The 17,337-nt window shown below is 40.8% G+C and overlaps 1 protein-coding gene across 1 annotated transcript in view; it reads right to left on the minus strand.

Annotated features, from left to right (window-relative positions):
• The window catches only part of LOC306767443 (exostosin-1), a gene marked incomplete at both ends in the record, with an annotated part of 289,239 nt that overhangs the window by 34,267 nt on the left and 237,635 nt on the right, over nucleotides 1-17,337 (minus strand). The window contains 2 exons of the mRNA XM_079255451.1: nucleotides 3,771-3,866; nucleotides 5,437-5,555. Coding sequence (XP_079111577.1) covers nucleotides 3,771-3,866; nucleotides 5,437-5,555 — 215 coding nt within the window. The remainder of the gene's footprint in view (nucleotides 1-3,770; nucleotides 3,867-5,436; nucleotides 5,556-17,337) is intronic.

Genomic DNA, 17,337 nt, shown 5'->3' on the forward strand with positions numbered 1-17,337 from the left:
ATTTTTATTTATTAAAAAAAAAAAAAAAAAAAAAAAAAAAAAATATATATATATATATATATATATATATATATATATATATATATATATTTTTTTTTTTTTTTTTTTTTTAAACAAAAAACAAAAAAGTGATTTTAAAATTGTAAAGCACAAAATCCCGATATTTGATTTTTTTTTTTTTTTTAATTTCGATTTTCCCACCCAATGTAAGTTACCATGGTGATTTATCCAGATAAAAACTCTGTGCAATAAAAAAGCCTGGGTTAACCCTGAAGTTACCTTGTGGGAGTTAGATTTGATCCAAGGTCAACTTTTGCACCTGGCAACTCTATTGACAACAGCAGTCACCAGTCGTCACCATGGACAGTGTATAATTAGCAACTTGTGACATGCCTTCCCATGGAAAGAAGTACTGCTGCAGAGATGAGCCAATATCAAGGGCTTCTTCTGAAGAGGGTCCTCCCTTGTCCCACACTGAAGCTATGTTAGTCTGGGCTAAAAAGTAGTCCCTTTTGCCATCGGCCGCTGTGTCCTCTCTGTAGCATCAATGTAGTATAATATACTCCACAACAACCTCAGTAAAAGAAAATCTGCTTCGTAGTACAGGTCTCTGAGCTCCACCACAACCTGGACCGCTTAATAAGTTCATAGCCTGTTAATGGAAAAGAGCCAGGAGACTTTGACAACATTTTAAAAGTTTGCTTTCACTTTGCTGTGTAAATGAATGGAAACTTTGATTTCGGTCACACAGAACCAAATAATCGTAATTCACCCCCAGAGTTTCCTTTTATGGATTTGGAAAAAAGGAACCACAAATCGAGACGAACAACATTCTAGGGTGTTTGCTTGCACATTACACTGGTCATACTAGGTTTAAAAGTTACTCCCAGTGTCTCCAGTTTAGTCAGAAAATGCATCGAAGTGATTTCAACCTGGAGCCATGATGCGAACGTGCTGTTTTTCAGTTGATCTGACAAAGACTAAAAAGCGTGGAGTCAAGCAGAGTGTGACAATCCAGAGAGGGAGCAAAGGCTCGCTGATGGAACATAATACTCAGCATTACAGAGCAGAAGCACTCATAACCAACAACAAATTGCTCTGCGACTGCACCCTGTTGAGAGAAATAACAAAGTTTTGTGCATGTGTGTCGTTATTTTACAGGGAGCAAACACAGCGTGTGCTTGGAATGAAATACACTCAAGAGCATCTGTCCTAGCAGCACGACGACAGACCACATGACTAATTACGGTACCGCACACACTCACACATGCTGCCTCCGAGAGGCGTTTACTGTTTTTGTGTTTGAAGGGAAGGGTTGGGGTCATTTCCATGAAAGCAAACACAGGCAATTAGAAGACAAAACATACAGATTAGATGGAAAGAAGTTGACACAGATGGAGAGGGAGAGGTTGGAGTGTGTGGGAGGCTCGGCCAAACTCAAGCAGTAGAATTGTTTGAACTCATGAGAAAATGAATAAAATGGAAGCTGTATTAAATACCACATAGGAGCTGTGATTTCACACAGCGTGTGTGTGTCCTGATGAGAACGGAATATTTCTCAGAAAGTCTGCAAATGAGAACAATTTTCAGAGTGTCACACTCGTGGTTGGACTTTCTGATAAGGTAAAAGCTCGTAATAAAAACTCATGTTACATCAATTTCATCAATAAGTGTCTCATTTAAACCTGAAATAGCACTTTATTAAAAAATTTAGATGAGGCGGGACAGTTATCAAACTCTGCATGTGGCACATTTTTCTGTCTTCTGCGATGTTTAAAGACTTCATGTAGTTTCAGATGAAAACCCACCATGCTGTGGTCAGCCTCCGATTGGAATGACAACCCTGTACAAAAGATAGGTTTAATATAATTTCTTTCTTATATTTAACAAATTGGAACAATTTTACATCTCATACTTTTCCTGTTAAGATGATTACTTTAAAATTTATTTTAATAAATGACACCATCCCTTATCTAACTAATATTATGTACACCTTAAAAAATAGCCATATTTAAAGGGTTCATTTCAGCTCTTTTGACTTCGCTCACTTAGAAGTGTCGACTCTTTCGGCTCCAACATTACGCTTCCATTGCATTTTTTCTCAGATTTTAGTTCAATTTTAGTTATAATATTTTAATATTTTATATTTTATAATATTTAATATTTTAGTTCAATTCAGCAAATGTAAGTGGTTTGTTTGCTGTTAAGCAATTTAAAGGCACAGTATGTAAGATTTCAATTCTTTCCACCACCAGGTGGCAAACACCAGGTTGTGAGCAAAACCACAAAACTGCTACCTCTACAAACGACCACAGGTTGGCAGTAATGAGCAAAACTTACCCCTCACCCCTCCTCCTTGCCAGCTCCAATGAAGGTATGAATCCCTTGTGAGCTGTAGCTCAGAGCCGCTCTGCTAAAAATGGGCTTATACTCCCCCTACTGGTGGAAAAAAAGGTACTTTTTTTTTTTTTACTGGTCAAAAAACATTCAAGAAGGGTCTCTGTCATTAATTAAACTTGTAATTTAATAACGCATCAAATATGGACAGACTGGAACCTACATATTTAAAACACTATCTAATTATGATTGTAGTTATTTCTTTAGTTAATTTATTTTGAAAATATTGAAAATCTTACATACTCTACCTTTAATACAGAATATTTTTGTGCAATTTTTTTAGTGTAAAACATTTATGTTTAATTTTTTACACAAGCTTTAAACAAAACAGCAGAAAACAGAAACACATGAAGCAAAAATCACAAATAAAGGTCAAACTGAACACCGTGCTTCTTAAAAATTAGCTAAATTCTCAATTTTTTCCTGATTCACTTGTACAAAACAATACAACTTTATTTATAACACTCTTTGAAAACAACAATGTTGACCAAAGTGCAACATATTTTATCACTAGTTTATTCGCAAACTTTGGAAAGCACTGGATGTAAATCTATAGCAGCGGGATTTATGTTTTTAAAGAAGGAAAAACAACAAATAAGCTGCAGCTGAAAGACAAACGTGACTACATGCAATGCAACCTGTTTGGATTCAAACCATCATAAAACTCTCAGGGCTGGCGTTCTGACATTTGAGCTTCTGACAAGGTCACACAGACGGTGTTTCCTGTTGTGAGACACAAAATGAATGCCATGAAAGAGAATTTGAACTCTAAACGGAGCAGAATCATCCGTGAGTTTTTGCAGAACTCTAACCACAAATCACAAAATGCTTTTAATCATTTTAAAACCATTTTCTGGTGACATTAAGGTTTTATTCTGAAAAACACGACACGTATATCGCCACTTAATAGTAGTGTAGGACTTTTCCAGAGAAATACAGAGTTTGATACATACCAGACATTAAGAATGACTTGTTAAGCCTGTCATGGTCATTTTAGTGATTTAATGTCTCACAGTCAGTTTAATAATTTTTTTTTCTGAATAATTTTTTCTGCGTCTCAGAACCTGAATGAAACTAACAGCCCTTCAGCTACACCAAAATCCACTGGAGAAGTTTATCCTGTACACTCCAATAACATAAATTTGAATATACAAGGCAAACATGTAGAAAACACCACAATCTAACATATTTCCTTGGAAGATGGCAGACACACACATTCTTAGGATAATAAACAGTCATTACTGGAATTTGGTGCGGATGCCCTAAAACCATCTGTCACAACTTCATCTTTGTGTGTTTGTTCAGTTTTTCTGGTGCAGCTTTTAAGGTTTAGCTTTAATGTGAAGTGGATGCCAAGAGGCAGCAGCTGTTACCTTCGTCTGTCCTTCAATGATAGTGAGAGGCACGCTGGTGGAGGGCCACTTGCTTCGAGGAGGCAAAGGCTTGTCACAGTTCCATAAAACCACAATCTACACGGGGAAAACACGGGGAGTCAGTCAACATCACACATCGACACTATTTCCCATGAATTTATGAAGATGGGTTTTGAACAAGTTCATGCATAAGAATAAAAACTTTAAATGCATTATAGATTCACTTATTCTCAGAAAGCCGCATTGACTCCTTTGCTGTAATTCAGTGTTTCCCAAATATCCCTTGTTTTGTCCTGATGTCTAAAAGATGCACGTAGGCATCAATATATGACAATTTTCAGAACTAAATAACATTTAAAGTGCTCATGATAACATCTAGTTTTTCTTTAAATGCAAATGTCTGTTAAATAAAAATGTTCGAATAAAAATGTTCATAGATTACTTTGATCTACAAGCTGGAAGTTAAGCTTAAGGTTTTAGCGGCAATTAAGACCAAAAAGAAAAGAAAATAATGTAAAAATAAAACCTAAAGAATTATTCTAAAATGAATTATTTGATATGTATAATGAAAAAACACATACTTAACCACAATACTTTGCTATGATAATCTAGTTTCTTATGATTTTACATAAAAATAGCAATATTATCTACTACTTTATCACCTCATTAGTGCACTCTGTACATCTCATATTTGTAATTTGTATGATCCACACTTTTTTTTCATCCTTGACTGTTTAAACTTTCATTGTATCATAAGAAGCTGCTGCCACAAAACAAACTGCTGCGACATGACTGTAGAATAGGATAGAATAGAATAGAATAGAATAGAATAGAATAGAATAGAATAGAATAGAAAAACAACTGATCTCAATTTAATCTATCCAATAAATTTAATAATTTAAAGAACAAATTGAACAAATTGTTTTTCTTCTTGAGGAAGAAACTTTGAAGTGGGAGAAAGCTGAAGAAGGAGAAGATGCAGGCCCTGTCCCAACCCCCACAGGACCAGCCTCGTGTGATGCATGTTCCTGTTAAAGGGTTCGAGCGTGTTGTGTGTCCCAATTCTCCAGAGTGGATTCTGGCGTCGCCCCCTTTGCACCCTCAGTCAATACTTTGGCTAAGTCTGCATCGTAAACTTCACCGAAGCATACTACCCATAATTCATTGCTGCATGTGACATTTTGAATCAAAAGGGTGGAAAACAGATGTTTGGCGATCAAGCTCTTGAGCGAGTGGATAAAAAGTTAAAAAATGCCTTTTCGAGGACAACTTTAAACTTTCCTTTTTAAATGAACTCCAGCGCAGCTACAAGTCTGGCGTATGAGCTTTTTTCATCATGTTCAGCAGCAAAAAAGCTCCACAAATGTTGAAGAAATGACGTAGCGGCTCAAGTAACCATACCTGTCCCATTTCTGCTGGTTTCCCATGCATGTAACCTGCACACTCGAACCCTCTACGTGCACTTTCACCGGGTGGACAGTGTGGGCATTGGGACAAACAAGCCAATCGTGTTTTTTCTTGCAGAACAGAGACATTCTGACCACTTGACATCAGATAGTTAAAAAGTGAAACATTTTTCAGCTGATGTGAGCGTCTCCTGTCATGCTTTCTGGGCTTTTCTGGAGCTCCAAGCAGACCAACGGTAACGTGAGGACACATGTCCCACCTGTGCACAAAACTTGGACTTGGCTACAGCGATGATGAGCTTCACCACAGGGGAGATCTGGGACAGCAGAGGCGTTACCGTATGGATCACAGCTGTGAACTGCTGCGACGGGCTCTTACCTGCACACAAACACAAACACACACTTCATAAACAACTGTCCTTAGTAAACTGTATTTAGCTTGTTTTTTTAAACACAGAAATGTGCAGATGTAGCTCACCGTAAAGCTCCATCACAGTTAACTGGACACTGCGCTCTGTTCGGCGCCAGTCATCCATCTTTCTGACAGCGTATATACCCCTGCTTCACTTCACCAAGCATGAGTACACATGTCTAATCCAAGAGCGAACACTTAGCTTTCAGCCTCTTTTAAATGAATTGTAACTTGTAATCATTTATTTCCCATTATGAGCAATTCTGTTTATTTGCATTTCTTCCTTTCTACTAGTTTGCACATTTTTAGACTTAAAATGAAATCAAATAAAAATAAAATGAACCAAATTTAGAATTATTACCTTTAATGAAAGGCTAAGGTGTAAGAGAAAACCATTGCTGTTCTAAGCTTACTTTTATACGTGTTCTTTGATAAGTTCATTTACATTTTGTTCAATGGGAAGACGTCCAACTCAGCAGGAAGCTCTCCTAATATCAGTAAGTTGATGAAATCCATGACAGTAAATTAAATGAAGGCTAATTAATTGGTTAGCTGCGAAGTTTGGCTACATGTCTGCTATTTGAACACGTTTTCTCCTGGCTGCCAGGTGCTCAAGAACAGAAAACAGAAAATGTGAAAGCAAACAAATCTGCAGCGCAGGCAGCTTGTGTCACTGTGACAGCTGCGGAGTGATGCTTTTTATTAGTTCTTGTCATTCATTATCTTGATGTTTTTATTTGAGGTAAGGGCACTGTGGGCATAGAGTGGAACAGATCCTAGCAAGTTGTAAAAACAAACACCACTGAAAATAATACATAGCTCAACTTATGACAAAAACTGTATTTCTTACTGTCTTTTTCTATCTCAGATGTGATGATAAATGCATTTACTGTGCCTGAATGACAAGCTAAGAAAGCTGGGATGATTCTGTCTCTTACAAAGGGTTCATCAGCTTATATGTGAAGGATTGCACATCTGCCTGGAGGGGCTTTGCAAGCAAAGCTGCAGCACAGCAGAGAGGGTGCAAGTTAAATCCATTAAGTCAAGTGCACCTCCTTTTTATAATCCTCAACTTCTGCTTTACCCAAGTCAGACTTTTCTGCTGCATATAATCTTATAATTAGCTAATATCTTCTTTATTGTGAGATTTAAATTGCAACTATAAAAAACTTAAAAGAAACACATATCCATATTATGATCTGTAAAATATTGCTAAAAACTAGGAAACACTTTTATTTGTTTATTCTATTTTAATTTGATATGGACAAGTATGAAGGATGGCACATTCTGCAGCATTTTAGCTAAGGTTAATTTTCAACGCCCGTCCCTAGTTGGGCTTTTACACAATACAAAACGTATAGACAGATAGAAAGTATATACACATATGTGCCTTTATATATACATACAAAATACAAATACGTATGTATACACCAAAATGTAAAATTAAGTAAAACACATTCAAGGCTGTCAATAAAATTCAGTCCAAAATAAGAACATTGTCAATACATTCAATTAAATCCACTGTTTTACCACCCACACGGAACAATTACAACACTAAAAGTGAGTGCAGTCCTGATTTTCCCATTAGGGTTAATGGGACAGTGACTAACAATGGTGGTAATTTAAATGACTGTGAACAAGAATGAGTTATTAGTAACTTTTTAAGCACAAATGTTACATTAACACAACAACAGATTCACTGTAATAAATTTGATTAAACTTTTTAAACTTTGAAAGACTCATCTCCCGTCTCCGTCTGAAGGAAGATATTTGATTAAGGCTGACATTATTTGCTTTTGTTTTACTTCTTTTTTGTCCTCATTTCAGTATTCTGTATGCATTCTTTTTATTATTATTATTATTATTTTGGACTATGTTTTCTTGTTTATCTCAATTAGTTTTGCTTTCTGCCTTCTTTTCTGCATTACATAAGTTGTTATCCTCCCACAACCTGTTTTCCTTTGTTCTTTCTAATGTTAAGTATGGAAATTGGATTTCTATTGCACAAACGTCCTTGATTTCTGCACTTCATATCTTAATAAATTTCTTTTCTTCCCTCCCTCTAGTCTATACTTGGGGGCTCCATAAGCATCCTTGACAATAACGATGTTTTCAGCTAAACTAAAAGGACTGGTCGCAGTAAGGAACCAGGCTTTATACAGAAACTGACTAAAAGTTGAAGTTTTTGACCCTTAAAACTTCACACTAAAAAAAAATAACATGTACTTTTAAGTAGTGTAGAAAGTTCAGGCAGGTTTATCTCTGCAAACATTTCATAAGATTAATTCCAGTCACTGAATATTTTGCTTTAGCAAACAGTGCAGTCGGCAGTTGAAGGGTTAAACAGAGCAGCTCTGTTGTTGGTGAGTTTTTCTTTCTCTGCAACAGAAGATGATGTTGGTGGAGGCTGAGAGGAGAATGAGCAATAAAAACATAAACCCTGTATTTATCATATTACTGTTGACATGTTTTCATTTTGTTTTTACTTTATAATAAACATACCTGCTGTCATGTGATCAGCTTTTTTTTTTCTTTTTTTTTTTTTTTTCTTTGTCTTGTCCAGCATTTAGGCAAGCAGAATGATGGTCTGGATGCTGTGTTCTGCTGAGCAAATTTTCTCTGCCAAGGGAAGCTTTATAGATATAATGATCCCCTTGACTTTCTGAATTTTTATTTTATTTCTATGTTTATTTTGTATTGTTGTTTGAATTGTAGAGTTTGTACTGCTGGACCAGAGAGGACAGACAAAAGACAGAAAGAGAAAGGAGAAGAAACACCTCATAAGAAAAGGGAGAGAAAAAAACAACTAAAAAATAACCCAAAAACAAAAAGAAAGAAAACAACCTACAGATGTATACATACACACATACAGGCACACACATACAAATACACACACATACACACGCATACATACACATACATATACACACACGTATACACACATAATATATATATATATACACATATATATATACATATGTACACATACATATACACACACACCTCTATGCACACACATACACACACATACATACGTACAAACATATACGCACTCGCCAGTATTAACACATATACATACACATACAAGCCAACTTTAGATCATAGTAACTAAACTATGAATCTAAAAAGTTAAATATAAATGAGAAACAAACAGAAATGAGAAAACTAGCTGCTGTTAGTGAATAAAACTGCGTGACGACTCGGTGACTGTGTCACATGCAGAACATGCAGAGTGGAACGTGTTCCGGAAAAGGTGATCATGCCAGTGTGACCCTTCCCACACAAAGGCAAGAGGCACGCCAGGAGTACCCCCGAGACCCGGGCCATCGGCAGCCATCCCCAGGCGCAGACCCCAACCGCCCCACCCCGGAGCCAGCCATGCACCGACCCAGGAGGAGGCAGAGGGGGGTCCCAGCCAGAGTCCCCTGCAGTCAGGGGGAACAGGCCCCAGCAGGCCCGGACCAGCGAGGACCGGCCCCGCCGGGCACCGGCCACCCAGGGCAGACAGAGCGCGGGCCCCACGGCCCCAAGAGCCCAGAAGCAACCCCCCACCCCCGCAGGCAGAGGGCCCAGCCCACACCGACGGAGGGCCGGGATCCCCAGACCGCCACCGAGCGGCAGCCAGGCCGCACCCCTGCGCACCAGCAGCGCTCCCCGAGCACCAAGACCCTCCACGCACACAAACACACACACACACACACACACACATACGCACACACGCACACACATGTGCACACACACACACCCACACGCATCCACACTTCCTCCTTAAGCACACCCTATCCACCCATTCTCTTACACACGCTCAAACTCACACTCTCCTACCCCCGTTCTTTATACACACACACCCCCTCACACACACATCCCTGCTCCCTCTATAATCACCCATTCTTCCATATATGCATACCCCACTCTACACACACACATACCTCCCTACACCCCTCTATCCACATTCACACTCCTCATTGTACACCCACCCCATCACTCCCCCGTACCACCAACATAACCCCACATACGCACCCTTCCTCCTATCCCAGCGGCCACCCACTTTCCTAAATTCTTACACCCTGATTCCTCCCCTTACTCCCCCCTCTACCCTAACATTCATTCACCACTTCATCCATTGGCTCATGCACGCCCTCACCTTTCTTTCCCAACGTGTCCCCTGTGAGATACCCCCGGGGGAGCAGGGGATAGGAGGGCCCCGATCAGGGCCCCACAACTACCCCCCACCCCCGTCAATGCCCCCCCACCACTCCACACATGCAGCCGATCCAGCACCACCCAGGGCCAGCAGCAGTCCCACCCCCGCCAGGCCAGCCCAGACCCAGGCCCCCTGAACAGCACCACTCCCCCGCCCAAACTCCTCCGGCACAGCCCCAGAAATAGGGGCATGGCAGGACCCCATTGACACCCCCTCCCTCCCAGCTTATGAATGATTGTGAAGTGTGTGTTGTTTGCAATTAAAATTGGGAAGAAGTAACCACATCATGTTGGGAGCGGGACCACCAAAGCAGCCCCGCCCACCGCACACTGCATGGCCCGCCCCCCAAAATATGTCCATGTGTTGTCAGTGTGTGTTTTTTGTGTTATGTTTACTAAGTGTAATTAAAACTGGGAGGTGAACCGATGCTGGGTGCAGCGATCGAAACCACCTTGATGGCCTCTCTCACCATCCAGATCAACGTGTCCACCTCCCAACGCCCTGCCTGTATGTGGTGGAAGAAGGGAAGGAGGGGGGTCCGGGGATTTAGGTCCCGAGGGAAGCGCGCCTCCCTCAAGAAGATGAGCCACCTGCGGCACGAGGCACGTCCCCCATTCCCGGGGCCCCCGAAGGCCAGGACAGGCCAAGGGCAGCTGCCCCAACAACCAGGGCCCTCAGCAACACCAATAAAGGAGCCGCCACCGGCCCCAGAAGGCACCATACGAACCACATGCAAAAGTGGGGGGGCGGGAGAAGGAGAGACAGACCAAGGGCCCACCGCCCCCACACCCCCAGGAGACGCCCCCACCCAGAGACACACGTTGCATTCCCTTCTCCTTTACACACCAACACATTCACACCCCCTCACCATCAGCCTGGTATACACACACATCTACACACACACACACACACCTACAGACCCACACATACATTGTTTTTACTTTATAATAAACATACCTGCTGTCATGTGATCAGCTTAAATGTGAGGAATGTCTTTGTTGTCTTTAAGTAACCTAATTTTCAACTACTTAAAAACTACCTTAACTGCAATTATTTTCTTAAACACCTTCATGCAGTAATTAGAAAAAAAGACAAAAGAAAGCCCCGCGCCCCATGTGTGGGGCTGAATGAGTGCTGTGGAAATCTGTTTGAGATAAACAGGCGCCGTGTGGGAACACAGAGATGTTTAATATTCAGCAGAAGCAAAGAAGGCCAGAACTGCAGGCACATGGCAGTGCAAGTGCTGGGTGGGTATGGGAATAGGAGAGTACATATCCTCATGGATAAGTGGAGCCAGAGTGCTCTTTAGTGTTGCTCTATCCATCTCTCTGACACTGGGCCCCCTGACCAGCCATCTCAGGTGGGCTTAGTGGTATTTATGGAAGCACGAATCTTGCCCTTGTGAGGGTCACAGAAACAGGCTAAAGCCTCCTATTTCTTGGAAAGAGCAATGCCATCTTGATTATTATTAAACGACAAGAGCTTCTTTTAATGGAGAATTTTTTTTCCAGGACTGTTTTAAAAACAGCAATGACACAAAACAACGGATTGCAGGAATAACTGTGCAGATTACATATCTTGATTACATCATTTATAATCACTTGGGTGGTCTTAAAGGAGCTTTTTCAAGCCAAAATGTTCTACTTGACAGAAGTCTATGGACTGCAAGGACTACACAATTAAAATATAACTATGATAACCTCATTATGTAACGCACCTTACTGCTTCTGTGTGGACACTTTGCTTTTCTTCTGCTTACAGTGTAAGGTGTAAGGAGACTGTGGATGTATGTGTGTGTAAGTTTTGTGTATTTGATGTAAATTGTTTTATTATGTGAAGCACTTTGTATTGTTTGTTTCAAGCACGAAAAGTGCTAGAAATAAAGTTTGATTTGTTTTGATTTGATTTGAAACAGCTACAATATTTAGAGGTTTGATTATTTAAATTCTTACCAATTTAAACCCAATTATCGGGTCATGTTTCTTGAACAAGACAGTTTATTACAAAGGTTCCTCAGCAATTAATAAATTAAAATAGAATGCTTTATTATTTAAAACTATCATTTTAATTGTTTACTGTATAAATATGTTTCCATAAAGAAACACCCAGATTGGAGAATGTAACATGTGCTGGAACAGTTGCCTTAAGAAACAACATGATTGGCTACATTTCTCTGGCTGCTTTTCTTGTTGCTTTATATCATTCAGAGTACAGACTCAAAGATCCAACTTTATCAGTAATTGGCCCACAAAGTGCTGCTCGCATCCCTGGTATGGTCTTCCATTTTGGTGCAAGCTGACACGATGAAACCATGCTCTGCTGTGGAGACTGGAATGCAATATTCTGTCATGTTCATGAAAACAGTTTAAGAAGATTTGAGCTGGTCTGTAAAAACCCCAATCTGCAGTCTGTAATGGGTCCTTAATGGCGTTCATGTGCATAATGAGTTGAACAAACAGTCTCCTAAGGTCTTCTGTGATGCGAGATGTTCGTGATAACTGGTTTGTGGTCATTTGGTCCAGATGGTTGGGACTTTTTAGGAACTGAAAAAAGGCAGGAAGTTTTCCAAACCACAGGAACTCTTTTCTGAGTCAAACTGGTGTAAAAAAAAAAGAGCTGAATTTTATGTATTTTGAAAAAGAGTTGAATTTTATTGATTTTGATTTTATTTATTTTAATTTTATCTTATTTTGAGCAGGTTTTCAGAACCTTATGGTGGAAACCATTTGGACCTGCAGCCGGTTTCTGGTTCAGTTTCTCCACTGGCTGCAGGAGACGGCAGGCGGTGTTGGAGGTGGAGGAGGTCTCTGTATGTTCTGGAGGTGCATGAGGTTACGTCTGGATTGCAGGGTGACCGAGTGGAGGTATGACAGAAAAGCTGTGGGGTTGTGGAGGGTGTGTGTGGGCTGTTGATCTGGGCTGAATGACAAAATAAATGTATGCTCTCTGCAGACCTCCATCAGTCTGATCCCCCTGACTTAAAGCCAGACCAGACATCCCTCATGTTGCTCTGCTGGAGCTTATTCCTAACCAAGTGGCAACCTTCGGCCGTAAAAGTGGAAGTGCATAAAACTGCAGTTCCCCCTTCATCCTCTAGGGGCTCCAAAACAGAGCAAATCCCCATAGAGTCCCATGTTAAAAAGACCAACTTCACGGCAGAAATAAACATGTTTACAGCCTGGTACAAAAATCCATTTTCGGTTTATAGGTCAGGTTTACCTTCATGACAACTGTGGGGGAAGTGAATTTTTTTCTAACTCACCCATTTAAAAGTAATTTAATCTCAAAATTCAGCAAATTTAGGGGGCGTGTCCTTTTAAATGACAGGTACCAATCTCCTGCTTCAAGCAAGAAGAACATAGAACAACCGCGGTTTTTAGCCAGTTAACGTGACTTAGCTTTAGCCGGCTTACCTCTGTTAGCTGGTTAGCGCCTGTTATCTCTGGGTTAGCTCGGTTAGCTTTTAGCTACAGAAAGCTCGGAGTTCGCTCGATGTCAATAATCCACCATGATGCTCACGGCTGCCCTCTCAGCTCCACCTCTTCGTCCATATTTGTATTTTCCGGGCGAGACGACGCGCATGATGCTGCCAACATGGCAACGGTAGGAACCACCCACCAAGCTTCAATTCAGCTCTTCAGAAACCTACGGGTGACGGAGGTTCCGTCCATCTCTTTATATACAGTCTATGTTCCTAAGCCTTTTCCCATCCTCCTCCTCGCACATCAAGTTGTTTTTGTGTTGTCTTCAGTAACTTCCTGTTTTTCTCCCAACAGCTTTTTATTTTTCCCGTTGAACAGCTTCATCAGTAACTGATGATCACGGTTTGTTATTGAGCATCTCCCTGTTTTCGTCGGCACGATGTTGTCCATGCAGAAGTTTATTTAATCTGTCACACACTCAGTCAAGGCATTGATGCTCTCTCCATGTGGTTCACAAACGACATTTCCAGTCTGCAGCCTCTCGGAGCATCTTCAGCTGAATTAAGGCATGTTTTAATAGTCTGTGTGATGACTGATGGGCTTGTAGGTGGAGGTGAGAAGAACTAGATTATGATCTGAACTTCCAAAGGGAATCAGGGCAGAGGAGCAGCATGCATTTTTAATGCACCGAAATGGACTCATCACACCAGACGACATTAAACTAATCTTCTGCTGTCTAAATCTGATGAGCACATACAAATTGCAGCCTCACTTTTCTGTTCTTAGGGCAGAGAAGCAGCACACGGTGTGGTCTCCCGCTGCCGAAAGCCATCGCTTCTTTGCGATTTAACAAGCGTCTTCTGCACACTTCCGTGTTTATCAGAGTTCCTGTTGTCTTTCTATCATAACAAACCATATGACGCCATCAACATAAAAGCAAGATTTACTGTTTGATGTTTGTCAAATTGATCTGAGATTGGTATGAACTGATACTGAATGCAAAAAGAAGAAAAGGGTTCAACTTCTTTAGCTGTTTCAGCACCATGGAGAGAGACACAGACCTGGACCTGGTGCTGCAGATGGGTGACAACTTCACTCTCAGAAAAGTGATACCAGAACGGTGACTTTAGAGCAAATAGTGTCCAAAGTCGGTCCTCGAGGGCCGATGTCCTGCAGGTTTTTTATGTTTCCCTTTTCCAACATATCTGGCTCACATTAATCGGATCCAACAACCGATGAAATTCTGCACAGAGACTGATTCATTTGAGTCAGGTGTGTTGGAACCGGGATACATGGAAAACCTGCAGGATTGTGGCCCTCTAGGACCAGAGCTGGAAATCCCTACTTTAGTGTATACAGCAAAGTCTGCTGAGGGATCTGATCATGACAGAACACACACACCTTGAGCTACGCATAGCTCTGCACTTACAGTCTTGACTGTCAAATCCCAGGTTTTATAAATGTTCACAAAGCGTATCGAAGGAAAGTGGGATCGAGTTATTTAATATCAAGCACAAGCTGTGATTTATTCAGTATGTGTTTACTTTTTTACACCCCTACATGAGAGCCATAACAGAGGTCGAGAGTAAAGTGGCCTGTTTTAATTGTAAAATTATATTTGCGATTAAGTCTAAACATTTATTTAATTTTCAGAGGTAAGAAAAAGAAAACAGCATAATTTTACAGAGTTATCCAAAACACAAAAAGCTGATCTGAAAGAGCATGCTTTGAATTATTCAGAGAACTAAAGTGGTTTGTAAGAACAACTGCCAAAATTTTACTCTGAATACAAACCTTAATACTAAATTCAGATGTCAGGGTCTCAGTTGGGGACAATTGTATTATTCACAAAGCTTTAAACCATCCAACTGTTCATCAAGCTGAAAGAAAACAACAAAAGCCAAACCATTTTAACCACGCTGAAATTTTAATCAGTCACTGAGATTATTTCTGGCTCCCCAGCAGCTCTGCCACTGAAACATGGTTTCACTGCAAGCAATATTTCTCATATATACCGTGAAAAAGCAAGCATAGAAATCACATATTTAATTCAAATAGAACACTTATATTTGTCCGTCTATGTGCACTACCAAACTGGCACACTAATGCTGAAAAGCACATCACTTACCAGCAAAACTAACCTGCAGTTCAAGCCAAAGCAATCCACAGAAAAAGACTATTTAAAGCAGAAAGGGGGGAAAACTTCGACAACTTTTCCTCTGGAAACTTAAGTTGTAAGTTCAGCCATCACATCAGGAGATTCTTACAGTTCCTGAGGCCAATATGTCTGAGCAGGAAGTTGAGGTTTTATAAACTATCAGGCAGAAGTTGCAACTGCTTCGCCATCAAAAGTTTTGGCAAGTTAGCCGAGTGAGACGGCCGTGCACGCCACGTTGACGTTAAAGTTATTCCCCGAGAAGCAGCAGCAGAAATAGTGATTTACTGCAGAGCCATAAACAAAACCGCTCCATCTGTTCTTCTTCTCTCTCTATTCCTCCCTTTGCTCCTCCTCCAAACCCGCGTGCCCACAATTCCTCCGAGGAAGGCAAAGCATCGATCTGAGTTACAGCCTCAGTCTACGGAGGTTCGCTGTGGTCCTCATGCACACCCACACAGACCTGCATACACATCAAGACACACTGTCCGCCTGCAGCTACACGGCTCTGAACTCAGAGCCATTCGTGCATTATTTCCATCTGGAAATGTATATTCCACACGTTGCGCACTGCAACTGCAGCTACAGCGGATAAAAATGTTACCATCAGGTTTTGAGCAGAACCGGTTTTGGAAATTTGTTACCAAAGCAACAATTTTTATCACAACTTGAGAAAAGTTCAGCAAAACGATGCTGATGACCTGTTTAACACACAGTCTCTTTTCTTGGAGTTGCCCAAACTTCACCAGACCCGTGAAAGTGCGTCCTTTCCCCGAGACATTTGGAGCAGATCCCTTAATTCCTGCGAGTTGCGTTTGAGAGCTGCTGTTGGCTTCAACACATTCCCTACAATCTGTTTGTGCTTCTCGCTCCGGTTTAATAGGAGCTCATCTGCGCTGAGCCGGCCTTGCCAGCAATGATGAAACCACAGCTGTAGTGGGCCGTTTTGTTGAAGGGTCCTCAGATGCCCAACCATAATGCTTTGGATCTTTTAAAAGTCACTAAGTGACCCGCACAAATCTCCTACATCTGCATGCTCAGTGAAAAAAGCTGTTTCTTTATATTATCCCACACTGTCTTCCAGTGAAACTAAGTCTGTTTTAAAGCAACTTTCGAGCAAATATGAACCAAACTTTTGTCATTTCGCTGCATAGAAAATATGGATTTGACTTAAAGCTGATGGCAGATGTGCTGCAAAGCGTGGCTGAAATCAAGATTAGTGGTCATAGCTGGAAACAAACCAAAACCAGCAGAGAGAAAAGCTTTGAAAAATTTGTTCAAAATGACATTTTATTATCATTCATGTCAGAAAGTTTATATTCTAAATGCAGAAACAACCGTCATTCATAAAATAATTGTGTTGGTTGTGCAGCAAAAATACACTCTGAGTGTCAAATTTAGCTTTTCTATAAATTAAATGTTCATTTTAAAGGTGAAATGATGATGAAAAAACCTGTCACTCCACATTCATTTGATGACAATAGAAACTAAAGCCTAAAATGTTTAAGTTTGGAAAACGCCTTCTGATATTATCTTTTGTGTGTGTGTGTTTTTTTACATGCTTAGGCTAGAAAGTAGTCTCTCATATGCAGAAAACCCAAATGTGGTTTTCCTAAAAGACACCTATGGAAATATCGCCGTAATTTCCTGAATAAAATTAACATTTTTTCATGAAGCAACTCTGTGGTGGCATCAGCCATCTTTTATGGAACAGTCTGCTGGTCCTGCAGTGTCACCGACCGGAACAACAGTATGAACAGTCTGGTGAGGACCAGCTCTGTCCTGGGACGCCCCCTGGACTCGGTCGATGAGGTGGGGTAACGAGAGGATGATGGTAAAGCTTTCATCCATCTCGTCATCCCACCCTCTGCAGGACGCTCCGACAGCGCTGGGCAGCTCCTTCAGTTAGAGGCTGCTTCATCTGTAGGAGAGTCCTGCAGATCTTTCCTGCCTGCTGCTTTCAGACTA

The sequence above is a fragment of the Telmatherina bonti genome (genome assembly GCF_933228915.1).
Source record: "Telmatherina bonti genome assembly, chromosome: 16".
NCBI classification, from domain to species: domain Eukaryota; kingdom Metazoa; phylum Chordata; class Actinopteri; order Atheriniformes; family Telmatherinidae; genus Telmatherina; species Telmatherina bonti.